This window comes from Haplochromis burtoni, unplaced genomic scaffold (genome assembly GCF_018398535.1).
Source record: "Haplochromis burtoni strain Fernald_Lab_line unplaced genomic scaffold, NCSU_Asbu1 Contig_63, whole genome shotgun sequence".
NCBI lineage: Eukaryota > Metazoa > Chordata > Actinopteri > Cichliformes > Cichlidae > Haplochromis > Haplochromis burtoni.
In genome coordinates this window covers 602,216-619,870 of record NW_024582424.1, presented here as the reverse complement: position 1 = coordinate 619,870, position 17,655 = coordinate 602,216, and the positions used below count along the sequence as shown (strand labels likewise).

The 17,655-nt window shown below is 41.6% G+C and overlaps 1 protein-coding gene and 1 long non-coding RNA gene across 4 annotated transcripts in view; one reads left to right on the top strand and one right to left on the bottom strand.

Annotated features, from left to right (window-relative positions):
* LOC102292338 (ultraviolet-B receptor UVR8) overlaps positions 1 to 5,930 on the top strand; it is a 300,520-nt gene extending 294,590 nt beyond the window's left edge. For all 3 annotated transcript variants that reach the window (XM_005922836.3, XM_005922835.2, XM_005922834.2), the window contains exons 12-14: positions 1,456 to 1,586; positions 4,092 to 4,502; positions 4,607 to 5,930. In XM_005922836.3, the coding sequence (XP_005922898.1) occupies positions 1,456 to 1,586; positions 4,092 to 4,502; positions 4,607 to 4,663 (599 nt within the window). In that variant the 3' untranslated portion in view covers positions 4,664 to 5,930. The remainder of the gene's footprint in view (positions 1 to 1,455; positions 1,587 to 4,091; positions 4,503 to 4,606) is intronic.
* Positions 5,931 to 12,976: 7,046 nt separating this feature from the next.
* On the bottom strand, positions 12,977 to 14,771 carry LOC102291929. The gene is made up of 2 exons (XR_001336330.1): positions 13,298 to 14,771; positions 12,977 to 13,156 (listed from the first exon to the last, which is right to left on the bottom strand). It is a non-coding gene; the product is annotated as an uncharacterized LOC102291929 (long non-coding RNA).
* Positions 14,772 to 17,655: the final 2,884 nt, after the last annotated feature.

Here is a 17,655-nt window from a genome sequence, read left to right as displayed (position 1 = left end):
ATGAATAGGCGGTTGCATAATGAATGGATGGATGGATGAATATATGGATTGATTCATGGGTAGACTTAAAGATGGATGCATGGAGGGCACCGGTGTCGGGTCTGCACAGAGATGAACTTGTATAGTTCTGAAGATGTTACTTGCTTGCTGTATTTTGTGTAAGACTCACTTCTGTCCTGTACACCTGCCACCATTAAACACAGCCTGACATTTACTGCAGGTTGAAGTTGATTTGTTGTGAATCCTCCGAGAAGAAGCATTTCTTAACATGAAGTGATTGTTTTTTTTAGTTATTGCTGATTGGGGCAATTTTATATTTAAGCCCAGTAGGTATAGTAGATAACTACCTCCTATTTACCAAAATTTTTGCTTACCTGGATGCAATATTAAGCTGAAATCCATCAAGTAGTATTACTGAAACTGAAGAGTGAGAGACTGAGAGATATAAATTAAAAAGCAGTCATTGTCATTAGCATGTTCTTGGTGGATTGTTGTGATGTGTTTACACCAGGGTTGATTGACCTAGTTACCCAGCCCCTGGCAGCATACGATGGAGAAATGAAGATAATGCAACACAAGGGAGAGAGTTATGTTGCTTTATTATTCTTATATGTGAGGCACTTGTGAGTCTGTGCACCCACATGCACAAACTCACACACACATGCACGCACGCACACTGAAGTGATGATCAGGCGCTAAGGGGTCGCGCCTTGTGACGAAGTAAAAAAAAAAGAAGAGCTTATTTAAAATTCTGTAAGAGATGTCAATTGTGCCCTCTGCATATTTCTATGGAAAATTTGTAAATAGATCCTTTGTAAATAGCTTCTCCTTTGCCAATCACCCTGTCTGCTCTGTGCACAGCAGCATTAAAAATTGATCCTTAGCAGCACCAGGGTGAAATGCTAACATTGCTGCCAAATGACTGATTAAAAAGAAAAACCTTTAATCTTTGCTTAAAAGTGTCTACTGCCTTGGCATGCCTTTCCCTGTGCTCCTCTATCTTCCAACGCCGTGAAGGGAAGGAGGGGGTCGCCGTGGGGGAAACGGGGTCACGCTTCATGTAGAGTCAGCGCTGTACAGTGATATAGCTCTAGAGGTGAGGGATTTCACTAAGAGGAGATCCAGGAATCAACATGCATTGCTGTCTTCTGAATTTAACCTTAAGCCAGAGGTTAAAAACACATTTGAGCTTTCCACAACAGGAGCTGAGTGTGCTGTGGCACTCCTGCTAATGGCATGTAGAAAAAAGAATTGTTTCTTCCAACTTAACTATTCAGGTTAACAAAAAAAAAATCACTGGGGCTCTAAAGTTTGACACCTCATTTAGCAGCACAGAATTAGAAACTGACGCCCAGCTTCTGTATATGATGACTACAGAACATACACATGCAGTTTTGGAACATAAAAAGGTATTATAACGTATATTGAAATTGCTGAGAGGTGTTTGTGCTTCAGAGAGCAGAAAGAAGAACAGACAGTGTGCTCACCCAGAAACTCAAACTCACTTCAGAGACCTTCCTCACTTCAGAGACCTTGTCAGAAAACCCTCACCAATAGAGCACACAGAGAAAGAAAACACGGCACAGGTAAGATAAACATATCTCTTCTTTCTTGCACTACAGCCTTTTTATTGACTTACATACTGTAAAGCTAAATCTAACTGACTCGCTAACCCAACAGCTCCCTATCTCTTGCTGTGGATTTTTCCTGAGTGATATCTTTCTCTTCCACACTCCCTGCCTGCCTTGTTGACATCCTCATCGTCCGTCCATCATTTGCTGCTCAAATCTGCTTTGCATTTAATAGTTTCAGTTTCTTTATGCATGGTGTAAATGAACATATCAGTAGTTTATGATATATATATATATATATATATATATATATATATATATATATGGAGAGAAAGAGAGAGGGGGAGAGACATAATGTATATACTATGGATACAATAGAGCAAGTTTTACTTAAGTAGGCAGCACAGTTGTGAAAACATCAGAGTGAATATATATTCACTTACCTCTCAGAATATCAGTGAAGGCCACTAAACTGTCACGCACAGACACACACACACACACACACACACACACCCACACACACACACACACACACACACACACACACACACACACACACTTCCACCCCTCCCCGTCTCTCTGTCATTCAGGTGTTTACTGTCATTCATACTCAGGGTTTTGTATAATCCTCTCACCACACCTGAGTGCTCCCCACTCAGTGTCACTGGATTTACTCTCTCTCACCCCCCTTGCTCACTTCCCCTCTCCTCGAGCGCGCAGCCTTTTTCATTTTGCATCGCAGTCATTCTTTTACACATGCTGTCATTTCTTATGTAAATAACCACAGATAAAAAGACAGTAACAGACATTTTAAGATTTACACACACCGCTCAGCGCGTATGTTTTCAGTCATCCCCTCTCATCAGCCAGTTTGTTTGTAGAAGTGTCTTTGCCTGTAGCCATAAATTAGGGGTTGTGATTTAACTCATTGAGACAAAAGAGAAAGACAATGAAACATGCATAAAACAAATGATGTGGAGAAGGTGAGGGAAAGGGAGAGCGAGGGAGAGAGGAGAGAGGCAAGGAGGGTGTACTGAAGGCAGAAATGGGCCAGTATGTATTTCTGCTCTACTTTCACTTCGGGAAGGCTTCATTAAGAAGTCTGTTTCCAGAGCACAGCGGAATCTTTACGCACGTACATGTGTGTGCGCGCACAGGAGTGTGCATATATTCGTAGTTTAGTGTGTTTCAGAGCCCATGCACATCCATGTGCATATATGTGTGCATGCACATAACATTATTTGTGTGTTCAGTGAGAGAGATCTCCTAAATTATTTACACCCAGAACTCTCTAATTGGTATCAAGTTTTTAAATGGGGTCAAATGAGCAGTTCCATGCTGCTTTCTCTTGCCTTAAGTCTGTATCATTACATCTGGAGCTACAGTGCAGCTATTTCAATGAACTTGAACGTCTAAATGCTGTATTTGCCTATTGACTGGGGCTCTACTCTCAGACTGGAGAAATACGCTGCATCAGGCTCATTTAGAGGAGGGAATGTAACTGTATTTTTCCACCGTCTGATAGAGCTGTTTTAGTCCATCTACTCATGTATGTTACTCTGTAAATGTTCTGTAAGAAATTTGTTGAGGCATAAACATCAAAAAAGAGGTGCACACTCACAAACACACACTCAAAGCCTTAGGCAGGGCACAGAGATGGTATTAGATTTAAGCCCACTAATAAAGCCAATTAGAATTACACTGCGCACTGATGAAGGCAACCTTTCCAGGGACATTCTCTCACCTCCATATATACACATCTAAGGCATGCAGCATGCACATGCACATACACATACACACATCAGCTAAATATTTAACATTGCCAAATATCTCTTTGTTATAAAGGGATTAGATACAGTTTGTCCAATGCACCATGTTTGGCCTCAGTGTTGTTTTAACAGGCATTTCTAGAAACTTAATTTGCTTTCCTGAATCAGCTTTCCCCTCCCAGTTTTATGTCAGGGCGGGAAGTGTTCCTGGCAGTGATGATCTTTTACTGGGCAGAGGTACTGCAGCACTGGCACAGATGTGCTCCAGGGTCTCTCAGTACAGAAAGAGAAAGCTGAAACTTAAATTGTCAAAATAATAAAGGGATTAGTGACTGTAATGTGATTGCTGAATTTTAAAATGTAGTCCATTATAGCAGAATGACAAAAAACAATAAAGTAACCACATTAGTAATGCCATAGTAATGCATACATCACTTCCAAACATGAAGAACATTACACTGGCTTCCCAGAAATGTGCACAACACTAAGTTTCAGCAAGTCTGGAAGATTTGGATGAATTGACAGAACACAAGGTGTTAGTCTATATTTTTTTAAGTGACTCAAACAAGTGTTCATAAATGAGCACATTGTTGACTGCAATACATGTTATATGACAAACATAAATATTGATGTCTATTGCTGAAATTCTCTGTTTCCTATAAGTTTACTCTACAATCAAACTGACTGTACAATATTACTACCCATATCATAGTAAAAACAACTTAAAAGATTGTGTGTATCCACCTGACAGGGCTCCAGACATGTCAAACACAAACTGGTTCAAGGTTCGGAAAGTCCAGAAGGCTTTGAGGAGCAAGAGACAGATGAAGAAAGTGAAAGTGCAGAGGAAAAAGAAAGACATGAACAAAAACCATACACAGATGAGGCAATGTCTGCAACAGAAACGGATGGGACAGGAAGTGGCCACTCATCAATCAAATCCAAGCAGGGGGATGATACAGAGGGTTGTCAGACAGCAGTGCGGTTTGAGCCAAGGAGCAGAACATGCAGAAATAGTCAAGGCAGTCTTCACGTAGTCTTCACTACACTGCATCTTTTACCTAGGTCAGACGGCAAGCAATACAGGCCCACTGCTGGCACTCTCCCCCAGCTATCAAAGGGACAACAAGCTCAAAGCAGAATTTCATCTGGGGCTCAAAAGGTGAGTTATTTATATAGTCATCACAAACAAAACTACAACTCCAGTTTTTCCAGTTTGTCACAATATATTGTACTTATATTTTCATAAATCTTTATCTTTTCAAGGCGACAGCAGCATTTAGCAGAGCCCCGAGCTCAGGCCTGCACCCAGACCTCCTGTGAAATGTCCTGGAACTCAATTTGTAACCTCTTGTCACCATCCAAGAACGGGACCACACAGTGGCCTTAAGTCTTCCATTTACAGATCTTCTTCAATCTCTAGCTCTGGACAGCAAGTTCACACATTCCCTTCCTCCCATTTGAGATCGCAGGTTGAAACCTCTCTTTCTCAAACTCCTCCTTCATCTAAGCCATTTAAAAAGTACTCTGCAAACAGAAGACAAGCTTTTTCCTTTGGCATTACTCCAAGAATTCACAGGTCTACTTCTGCCCACCAGTGAACCAAGTGAATATGTATGCAACTTTTTTTTGTTATCCTAAACATGTATATTTCTTAACCGAAAGCCGCAAAAAAAATCACTGGCTATGGAATTGTGCTCTCTGTTATCTACTTGATAATGGATATAAAGCTAAATATTTTTGCTTGCAAAAACAACCTTCTGCTCTGGAGGAGCTCTCCAAAACAGAGTCCAGATGAGCATTAATAGGGTCCAATTTACCCCTGTGATCACACATTCTGATTTGGCAAGTACATTCCTCCGATAAGCCATCTCAGTCAACAACACTCCTGAAACTTGACCTTATTTGAAGGCATTAGACTTTTGTCTAATGCCCTACAGTCAAAGCCGTGTGTAGAAAATGCTGAGACCTTGAATCACATCATTTCAACAGAACTTGAGAAGGTTGAGGGTTGCTGTTTCTTACCCTACACACTGCGCCACATTCATTTTAATGCTTACAGTATGTTGTTTATTAAAGACATAACGCCTTCTCGGATCTTGGCCTCTTGTAAGACATTTTCACGGTGAGGCATTTTCATGGCTGTCCGTCTCTTCGGTATGAGTCACATGTGTTTGCCACTGTGGCTCTTTTCAGTTTGAGGAAATTGATTTGTTGCACAGATAATGTGAGCTTGCTCTTTGTCTTTGTTGTCTTGTTTCATGTCTGTCAGTGTGTCCTTTATTATTGTGGTATGCAAACTGGCTCTTTAACTAAATGCTTAGTGCAAAACCTTTTATCATCCACCTTTAAAAACACCTGTCTGTCATGTAACAAGTTGGCTTTTTTTTTTTAAGTTATATTCAGTTATTGTAAGTTGTGATTTTTGTTGTAACAAGAAATTGTTTGTAAGGAAAGGGTTTGTTAGTTTTAATTGCCGCTCCTGGGTTGCGTTTTTTTTGTTAATTTTTTTGTTTGTTTGTTTTTTCTTTACCTATGTTCTAACATGAGAAGTTTTGTTTTGTATTAAATTTTGTATTCAATTCTATTTTTTTTTCCATAAACTGTATCCACAATCACTCAATAAAAATATTTTGAGAAATGTTGTAAGACATTGTATAGTATTTGGCTTTTACTGGAAAATTAGACAAATACATGCAAAGTTCATTATTTCTTTGAAAAAGTGCTTAATACATTTACTATACCACTGCAAATTTGGTGCGCCCAAGCAAAGGTATGTAAAGGAATGGTAATGTTCGAGTATGACAAGTAAAATTTAAAAAGTGCCTTTAAATTGAGTCTTAAATTTGTTTCCAAGTAACAAGCCCAGCAACTACTTGCAGGAAGGCAGCACTGATGGCATTGAGACATCCACCCACGTCTCTCTTCCACTCCCTACGGTTTGTTTTGGTGTGAGTTAGTGCTGATTGTGTGTGTATCACGTCTTTGCCCTGCGAGACTCCTGCCAATCGATTCAAGGTGAGACCTGTCGATTAAACACCCTGACCGGTGCTCTCTACCTAACCCCGGGGTGATTCAATCCCACCCCTTATACACACGCATGCGCGCGCGCGCACGTACACACCCACTTCACCTGTCATCCATCAATACCTCCATCAGGGCCTCTATTGATCCCCTCCATCCAGCCTCTTCACCCCACGCAGTACAACATCAGGGCCAGGATGACGTTGGTGCAGGTTTAATTTTTGGCAGATTTACAATAAAGCTCAAGTTATTATTTAACTCTTCCAGCTGCGGTGTGCTCTTTGATTTAGCACCCTGGGAGAAGATGAGTTACAGCTGACACTGAGAATCTGCTGGGGCTGGAATGGTAGGCACCCGGTTCATAACTCAGCCGCCGAATGTGTAGTTAGTCAATCACTTGATCTGTAATCACAAATGCTGCCAGAAATTACATGAGTGATGAGCTGTAATAAAAGCACTTACTTTTCCTGCTCTGTCTCTTAAGTGTTATTGGCAGACCCCTCTCTCCCAGGAGGCCATGGCTGTGAAACAAAATCCCGATATAAACTGCCTCATTGGTCCCTGCCTCACGCGCTGTCTCTGTGGCGTACTGTATGTGTGTATGTGACTGTATGTGAGTGTGTGTTAATGCAGAGTGCTTCCACCACAGTGTAATACAAAGCTCTTTTTGACAGTCTTTCTTCAACTTTTAGATTGCCTTGCTTCAGGACAAATGATCCTCACTCCAGTAAAGACAGTCATGCTCGTCTCTATCATTTATAATCTCTACTGTCGGCAGAGATGCAAAGACACTCGCTCACAATGACTGTTTTTAAATAGGCCTGGCACTATTAATTGTTAAATAAAACACTATTTAAATTTACTTCTAGACAAGTTGCTATGCAGTAGTTTAATATTATAGTAAAACTTTCCCAACCCTGAATTTGATCTCAGCCAACCGTGTACTCACAGTTTATATTACATTAACAACATGACCTTACGTACAGTAATCAAAACATGTCAGGGCCAAGACTCAAACCTTTCTTTGACAGTCTGTGACTCCCAGCTCAGTAGCCTTTAGCAGGAGTTCATGCACGACAGTTTTATTGATACAGACCTCTGTAATAATTACACAACGTCTCGCATGCACTATTGATCAGGCCTATTGATAAAGTCATATTTTACTGTAAAGGTCTGTTGATTTGATGCATTACAGCGTAAATCTGTCCTCACAAGCAGTTGAGCTGGAAATCCGACTGCAGAGTGACGGATGCTCTCACAGATAAACACACGCAGGGCTGTTTATATCCATTGTTTGATTGAGGTTGGGTGACATAAGTTTAAGATAGTGATGTAATGATATTCATATCTTTAGTCCAACCGCATGAATAGACGATCACACAGAGACGACAAGTGAGATCTGCCTTCCAGTCCAGCTCATATGATGTGATATATAAGCGAGGGTGTTTATAGAGTCACTGCTCCATCTTATCATGATTTGTGTTGTCAGCAGGGGCTGGATCTGCATGACGTTAATAGATTCTGATGTGGTTCAAATGCCCCATGGTGAATGTGAAATAGAGATGAATGTGACAGATCACACAGGACTTGTCCTGTATATAAACGGCCTTTGGAAATGTTGTTCTCACAGGGAAGGAAGGATGGTGTAAACGCTGGAGTGTGGGGGAACGCCAATGCTGGTATTAAAATGGTAAGAATGCGATCCTCACAGCTGACCTGTAAGTCGAAACAAGGAAGAAATGCAGGTGATTTTTTTTCCAAGAAAAATCATCAGATTGGTTTGCTATAAGGTTTACTGTTATTAAAAGAATCTTTGGCATCCTGAACCTGCAAACACCCTGAACTGTACACTAATGGAGAACTAAATGTAAAGTGTCAAGTAATATGCACTGGTGTTGCGCATTATCACCCTTTGATCTTCCCATGGAAAAATATAATATGTGTAATAAGGGAAAAAAGCAAATTTATTACCATTGGAGGAAAGGAAAATAGATCTTTATGGTCCAGGTTAAAAAGCAGCTTACTAGACCATGTTTCCGTTTTGGCCGGCAGTTCAAAAGCATGTTTTCTTTTAGAATTTTTCTCTGGCCGGATTCTGAATCACTTGGGGGCAGTTCGCAAAAGGCTGTGGTGCACCATTGCCGGGCTGGTTTTCACATTTAAAGAGCCAAAGATACATGGGGAACATGTTCACGTTCAAAAGGCCTACAAAACTCTAAAAGCTGGGATATTGAGTTAATTGCTGGCCCAGTCAAAGCAAGGCTGCTGCTGCAAAATGCGGTGTACAGCCTCGCTGTAGAAGAGGACAGAGGAGTGAAAACTGCTCCTAATTACCAATGATTTGCTGGATAAGCATGTGACCTGCTACAACATGAGCAATTTGAAATGACCTGGAATCTTAATGACAGTAAACAAAACTCATGAAAAACAGGCTATAAAAACGAAAAAGGGATGGCAGTTATTTCTAAAAGGGGTTTAGAAATATATAGTGGCTGAAATAAAAATAAAGATTTTTATAAAATAGCAGATTAGAGTGTTTTTGGCTTCATTCGAGGACTTCTATTGTGCATGGTTGTTACAGCATCAAATCTACCAACGGAATTGGTACAAAACTAAAGCACACCACTGACTTTGAACACTACTTTTGTACCACAGCTGTCTGAAATGCTAATATATAGTCTTGTGGAATAGCAACAATACCTCCAGTGTGTTCCCCAGAGCTGGAGGGAGGAGGCAAGACAAGACAAAGACAGTTTTTAATCCGAGCAGGAAGCATACAGTGGCGATTCACTGTGAAATGGTGAGTGATATGACTGAGTAGTGTATTTACTGAGTCTGACAGGGTAGGAGAAAGAGAGTGTTTTCTTCCCGTCCATACATTTATCCCCCTCCATAAATCACCACCAATGGGATTCATAAATGTGGAAGAGCAAACGCCGTGTTGCTCCGACTCAAGCAATTCCACTTTGACCTTTAAATTTGGCATTGGTCACTCATGCTAAATGTGTGCCACGACCTTCCATGACCTTGGACTATTCATATTTAATAGCCTTTCAGTCTGATGGTTCCGCAGAATGCATACAGTATATGAATGCACACACTGCAAAGAGAAATCCAAACATTTAATGCCTTAGTTTGAGAGTCTGATCACAAGTGATTCTTAGTTGTCTAGGTGTCTATCTATGAAAATACACATAAATGAAGAGAATATATCACTGTGTCTTTATTGCTTTGATTCCATTATCCCTACTCGGCACACTCTATGATGCCCTATGTGCATCATAACCTTTGACTCCAGCCAGTGCTTTTAAGGTTCTGCACTTTGCCCTCTCCCATTTGACCTACTGAAGTATACCTTTATAATTGCCCCTGTCGCTATCAAATGCGCATATGAGGGGGTGCAGGGGCACCAGGCATAAGTCTGTCCAGTAACCTTTTGGCCTTTGGTCCATTCATTCTGCTTGAAGCAAGCACAGCAGGTCTCCTCTGCCTTCCCACAGTCTAATACTGTATTAGTCTACATGTCTGAGTTATTGATGGTGCTTTAGAAATATTTTATTGGTCAGTCATGACCTTTGGCTGGGGCAACGCAAACACTAACCCCCCTAAAGCTTCCTATTGACATGGATATATGTATGATCACATGGTTAATAGTATAGATTTAAAACAGCTGAAGACCTGGTCTTTTGGATTTTTGCACTGTGAGCATTGCATTTCATTAAGGGTTAGCTCTAATAAAATTATCCACTGATGCTTAGGGAAAGATTTTTAGGAAAAAATATATATAAAAATTATTCATATCAAATAATAGATTTGAATAAATATTTTATGTCACATTTCCGAAGCACAATGTACAAGTATCCATAGGAAAAATGTCACAGGCACTTTAAAATGCTAAATCTTTTCCTCATATCATCCTCTTGTCTCCTCCCATTACTTGACGCAAAACTCTCTATCAATGGAAGTGTAGCTTGCACTTAAGCACCTACAATTAAGATAAGCCTAGCCACAACTGGACAATTACCTGCCAACTAACCTTTTCTGGAGGCACTTAAGAAGGTAAGGACTCCCGAGGATAGATGTGCCATGAGTAGAACAAGCTCTTCAACAGGCCAGAAGGAGAGAGGCAGAAAGGTAAGGAGGATGTAATGTATGAGAAGAGGGGGATAGAGAGAGTGTGTCAAAAAGAGAGGGAAAATGATAGAAATAGAGAAAAAGACAGTATCATGGTGAGATTACCTAATCCTCTGTCTGAGAGGAGTATTTGAAGGACCTGGTGGTGTCAGACATGAGGGGGCTTTGTGGAGGTTTACCCAGGAGAGGCCAGCTTAGCGGGGGAATCTAGTGGAACACCAGGTGACCAGTGCTTCGTCCCCAAGCACAAGCCTCAGCTTGTGGCTTTGTAAACACTGTTAAATTGATTGCAGAGAGCTGATGAGATTTCCCTGCAGCCTGGGTCATTATCACATTGTGGAGTCGCTCTAATTCACTGATACTGAGGCCTATATGGGTTGTCACTCACTTTTATGTTGTCATTTTTAATGTAAGAGGCATCGTTTCTGTCAGTGCGTATCTTTCAGGTTCTGAAGATGCAGACATTTGAAATGTGCAATGAATTTAAACACTGAGGAAGACTTCATTTCCTAAATCATTGTGCAACATTTTTAGCACCAGTGAGGGTGTCTCTGCTTCTGCACAACGGGGTGAGTTTCAGTACTGTATGATATCTGATCCCAAAAGCCCTGCGGGGCAGCCACAGCAAATCAACAATGGATTAATGGATGTGGGTTTGCTCATAAATCTCGTTGGGACTGGAAAGCATTCGAGAACAGTCAGCCTGTAGTGGTGCGCTTAATGTTACAGGCAGTTTGGGTTTCCCATCGTTCAAAGCAGTGACAGAGTAGTAAAGATGTGGCAGCATCTTATGTCTGTGTTAAATCAGTGAATGTCAGAAATGCTAGATAGTCAGTTCGCTGTGCTGAGAGCTGTACCAAAACTGATTCATTGGTGCAGATATGTTTGTGAATAACTCCAATGATTTTCCATAGCGCTCAGTGTCCAGTAGAATGACTTCATGTACCACAGCAAAGACAGGAAAAACAAAAAAGATATGTTGTGGTGACATGCACTAATTCACTCGTGTCACTACAGTCCTTCAACCTTAGCCTAGTGCGTTAAGGCCTCGCCATAGATCACAGTGGTTAACAGTTAGCTGTTCCTGCAGGTGTGCAGAGAATGGCTGTAACAGTCTCCATTACTGGAGAGAATGGCCCAACTCCCACAGCCCCCTCCAGACAGTGCTGTCATTACCCATCCATTGTGAGGCCTGAGAGGAAGCTGTAAGTACGGCAGACTTATGGCTTTGTTAGGGCGACTGGATGCTCACCTCACATGCAGCACCGGATAAGGAGGTATGGCGGCATGGAAGCCAGATAGAGTGATAGAGACTGAGGATGAATCAAATACTCCCATGATGCCCCGCCACCATCTCCACGGCCACCCCCTGATGGGGTTGTGAGTTGAGTGCATGGTGTAAGGTGGCGAGGGTTATTTGGTGCTATTTTTACAAGAAACGGGCTGATTTGTCTTAGGCCATTACCGTCTATTACAGCTGCGAGTCTTGGGGAAAAGGTGGGAAGCGGCAGACGCTGGCATTCTGCCTAAAGAGAAATCAATGAAACAAATTAATCCTTCGCAGGCTGCAGTGACACCGTAATCCATCATTCAGGGGGCGCTTTTACACGCTGAATCAGGGAGCAAGTCAGGGAGGAGGAGAGCTTGGCGGATGGGTGGGTGCATGTTGGTTGAGAAAGGGTGGGGGGAGAAGGGCGGGTGGGGAGACCAAACCCCTGGGGGACAGGGGCAGACATCCATGCTTCAGTAACACTGTGGTAACGGTGGGTGGTGGCAGGGAATTGAGTGGCTCTGAGCCCTGCCTTTACATCCTTGAGCTGCCTGTGGACATACATAGTAGTAGGAGGAGAAAAGGGACGTAAACACAATCAGCTAAACTACACCATGCACACAGGCACGGTTGTGATTATACACATATTTTCTCTCTTTTTTTACGTCACGTGATGGCTATTTCAACCCCACAGGGCTAATGGCTGATGCTGAAATTCATATGAAAGCTTTATAATTTGCTTCGCACTGAAAATACAGGCAACCAACTGGTCAGTAATGTATGGACATAACTAAGATGTCAAAGAAAGGAAAGAAAAATGTCAGTAATTGGAGCTTTGCAGGATTTCACTTTGTTCTTAAGAAACTGAGGAACCTAATGAGCAATATGCAAAAAGCTCACTAATTGCTTGTCTGTGAAGGTAAAAATACACTAAAAAACAGATCACCATCTCACTATTCAAAGCAGTGTGCTCCATACGTGTGCTGAGATTTGCTGTGGTGATGCCCCAGCACAGAGCCACTCAGGGCGCAGATCTATCTGTGTGATTGAAACATGTGATCATCTTCCCTGTGAGGAGACAGCGTTGTCCAGGCCAAGATCCACGTGAAGCAGCTGCACAGTCTGTTGAATCTTGTAACACTCGGCGTCAAATGGTACCACAATTCAAGTGGGAGCGAAGAGTGGAAAAACACACACATACACACATATCAAGATTGATGTGTTTTTTATTAAGATCTTTGCTGTGTTGCATTGCCTCTTAGTAATCTTACATCATTATGAAATCAAATTCAAGAGCGTGATCCATTCGGCGCTACTGTCTCAGCCAGCTTTGTTGGTCTCGAGGCTCCTTTGCAACAATTGTGGCTGCACAGTCATCGATGGTGACTCTGTGTGTTCATATAACAGTGACTTTTGTAGCTGATGAAGGGTGGTGAGGTTCATCGCGTTAAATAAAATGACAGTTTATGCAGAAACACTACAACAAAACCTTTATTTGCTGCCTTATTTTAACAGGGGGCTCCACTTACCTTTACCAGCTCCTGGTAAAAGGAATGCGGGTGGTTGGCTCCTTTCTTCCTCAAGACACAGGTGGTAGCATTCTGAGGAACGGCATGTTAGAAAGAAATCTGAAAAAATATTGTGGGCGGAGGAATAAAAGGAGGGGGGTGAATGTGGAGGGTGAAGGAAGAAGGAAGGGAGAGGTTGAGATTAGGAGTGGGTGGGGCAGCAAAGAGGAAGGGTAAAGGGAGTAAAGGGATGGAAAACGAGGAGTGGAGGGGAGGGGGAAAAATCGAAAGGATGGAAAAATGTGGGGATATTGCAGCAGAGCGGATGGTGTGAGGGAGGCAGTGTGAGAAATGTTGCCGGAAATGCTAGAGCCAGCAGCGTGTGTAAAAAACCACACTGCAACATTTCTCATCCTTGACATCACTGACAGACTTTCCAAACACACACAGTGTGCTTTCAAAGTGCACGGTTGTAATATCCAAATCTTTACCGCAGCTTCTCCTCTCAGATCATACTCTTTTGTTTTCCTTCCTTCTGTAAACACGGCAGATGTCAGAGGTATTAAATTTAACCAGTGCTGTAATTCTTAATTTGAAGGGTGTGTGTGCTTTAAGATTCCCACAGCAAATACAATAAAACATGTTTGTGTGCAGTGAGAACATTCTTTGACTCGCTCTCGAAGCCGTAGAAGAGACACACTGAGAGGAGTGAAGGGGTGAGGAATGACGGATATGAGGAGAGGAGAGGAGAGGAGAGGAGGAGGACAGAAGATTGTTGTGGAATGTTTGCAGATCTGGCCAGAACTCGACCATCTCATTTGTCAGGGCTTGACCTCAGCTCTGGGGTTAAAGGTTAAAGGCAACATCTGAGGGAAACTGACTCGGCTATCTCACGGCCGCACACACACACACAGGCAAGTAAACACACAAATGTGTGAGAGTGTCTCTCCTTCTGCATGCTCTCACACATAATTCAAGCTCATGCACACTACATCTGTATATATCATCATTAATATCCATCCCAGTCTTATTTGTTTTATTAAAACCGAGTGTTATGTTGACCCCTAGCTATGAAAAGATTAGCTGCCAGTTTCCCAAAAGCATACCAAAGACTTTTTCCAAAACAAAGCACTGAAGAAGAATTTGAGTTCCAGGATGCTTGGATTCATTTCTGAGTAGAAAAGCTTGGAGTGTACTCGATAAACACACACTCCTGTACATAATGAAACAGAACAAATCGGGACTGGGCAATGGATTTCGAAGAGAGCAGCTCCTTAAAATCAAAGTAATGATTAATTCACCTTTTATGTTATATTTACCGCTCTTCGTGGCAAGTGGTCGCAATTCTCGTGCTTCTAAGCAGACGCGTCACTGTCACTGTCCTATGACCACACAACACTTGCCATAAATTACATCTCATCCGAGTGTCAGCCCTTCACCACACCAACATGTCCCACTGTGTGTCCAAGCGGCAGGCCACCGTGTTCCTCTTTGCCTGTGAGGTGACAAACAACACAAACTTAGCTGCAAAGGGCAAGGTTAACCACACGGAATCACTCAAACAAACTCTCTCCTCCAAGTTTCAAATTAAAGTGAGGACATAGCAGGAAATGACAATGTGTGTGGCCCGTTTCAGTGACCCACATAAACAGCAGACACCTGTGAGTCATATGAAATTAAAACAATTGGCTGATGGCAGCTACGCCTTGCATACTGAAAACGGCGGAACTCAGTCATGTTTGAGAGCATTTTTTATTATTATTATTATTCATTCATCTACAAATAAAGCGAAGCAGCAACTCACTTAATGTGACTGCACTTCCAGACACTTCTGTGCCCCTGTTAGGGAAACAAATTGTTCATTTTTTTGTTGTTTAAAATGCAGCCTTCCTCCCCGTTTCTCTTTTATTCAGCTTTAAAATAAAAAAAAAGGAGAGAGAGACAGGTAGTGCAGTAGCTAATATTCATGGCTTTGAGATGCATTTTAAATCACACACCTTTGTCATTCTTTGGCCGGAGACATCAAACAGGTGCTATGAATAATTTATCTTAAGAGTTTCACATTGATAAGGTCACAATCTGCCAGGTCTGGACACTAAACACAGGCCATCTTCACACCTTCACTTTGCTGTCTTTTTAACACACATGTGCCCTCACACACACTAAAACACACTCCTTTTAAATGAAAACGTCAGCATGCGTGTGTGTGTGTGTGTGTGTGTGTGTGTGTGTGTGTGTGTGTGTGTGTGTGTGTGTGTGTCTTTTGATGTAAATATTTTTAATAGTTGCTCGACTTAGAAATTGTGTGACGTGATAATATCTACATGTTAAGACATATTTCTCATACAGTATAGATCAATTTATGGCACAAAATATTTTTAAAGTTGGTAAATCTGCACGAATATGCCTCTCACTCAAACTGCCTCAGAGAATTACTGGGAAATGATTTCCTCTGTACTGATGTAAACTAGACTGCAGCAGCGTGCTCAGTCGCTCATGGTTCAGCTACACTACATTTCTAATTAATCCCCTGCTGTGTGTTGATTTTTTTTTTTTTCAGGGAAAAATGAGAGGAAAATAGTGCAGTGCTTATATCATGCCACTCATTCAAATTAGAAGGAAGGGATGGGAAAACTATGGCAAAGTATCACCAAAGGTCATCAGTCAGCGCAAGGCACCATAGCCCATAATGTAAACATCAGTGTGTTAAAGTTACCAGAAGCGAACTAATTAGATTCGTAAATGCTGTCTGATGTGAAATTTTCTGCCATAAATATTTTGAAATGGGAGCTAACTCTCATAGGTGAGTCCGTCACCCACTACAGCGCTATGGCAGTGACAGGACAATCTGAACATTAAGCGCACAGGAAAACACTCCTCCGCTGTGCTGACCCCCCTCTTCCTTTTCTCTCCTCGTCTGTCTCTCGCTTCTTGTTCGCTTAAGAAGTAATCGCAATACTTAAAAAAAAAAAGAAAGAAGGTTTTGCACTCTTCTGTGTCGGAGAGTAATCTCGCTCTTCTGTCGCTGGGCTATATTTCTACAGTGTGTTGTCGGATAATGTGAGGATGGGATGAAAGGTAATCTGCGTGCAGAATTCCTAAAGCTCCCTTATCCTTGTTGAATTTCTCAAGAATTCCACCTTTGGCCCCCCGGTTTCCCTGAAATAAATTACCTTAAGGGTAAGATGCCTTCACGAACCCCCGGTTAGTTTTTTTATTTTTTTTGTTTTGGTTTTTTTGCGTTGCCCTCTTTAAACTCAGCCAAGCAGGTATTAAGTCCCGTTCTAATTCACTTTGTTGCTCAGGGCTGCATCTCTCCCTGGATATTTGACAGGCACTTGGGGAATGAGACTAAATTATTTCCCAAACTTGCATGAAAATAGTCCTCACAATATTAAAATTGCGTTGTGTTGAGCATTTCTGATTACAGTGTTGCATTAAGTTGACACAGTAATATAAGCAGGTCGCTTTTAAGGCAAACCCTCCGGGCACTGACAGTCACAAGCCCTTCTGATAAAACATTTTCCCATGTCAGTTAATTTTCTGTTAGTTTTTCCCTGTGTATTGGGCTTAGCTACTGATTGATATACGCTAGGCTTCCTTCCACGCTGGTTTCCTAAGAAGTACACACGCTGTTGAAAAATCTGTTTCCCTTCATCTAGCTCCTGGTACTTAAAGTTTGGTTTTTTGGTGTACTACAAAATTACAGTGTTTGCACTGTGGAACCACGAGGGTTTCAGTGCTAATGGATTTATAATCTCCGTCTCTGGGACCATCCAGAGTAATTAGCACATAGGCTCTAAAGAAATGATGGTTAGTGAGCAATAAAGCCATTGCCCATAGCATAAACTGACAGCCCCTCTAACCTAACCAACCTAAAGTCTAATTGGGAAAGTCGTTGCAGTCATTGTCCTAAATTATAGTCTGGGATTCGAAGTCCCTGGAAAGAGACTTCAATTCATGACACGTTAACTGAAGGGAGCGCATCTCTGCACACACACATCTACAGTAAATATAATGAGAAAATAAACATTTATTTCCATGCAAACTAAAGCGGCATAATATAAAGATAAAAGCATGCAAGAAATTATCACGGTTGTTGTTAATAAACTTAAAATCGTGCACATCCGTTGTTGTTGGCATCTGGTTTTAAACTGAAAATGAAACTTTTTCTTTGTCTTGGGAATCACTTTTAATATATGTATAGTTTTCATTAATAATTAGTAAATGACTTATCGTGTGGACTCTGTCCTGCTAATTGTTTAGGTCTCCAAATAGTTCAAGCCCATATGCTATTACTGATTTTATATATTCCGACTATTTCTCACGAATCGTCTTTCCATTAGGAGCAATTAGATTATGTCTATTGAAAGTTGCTG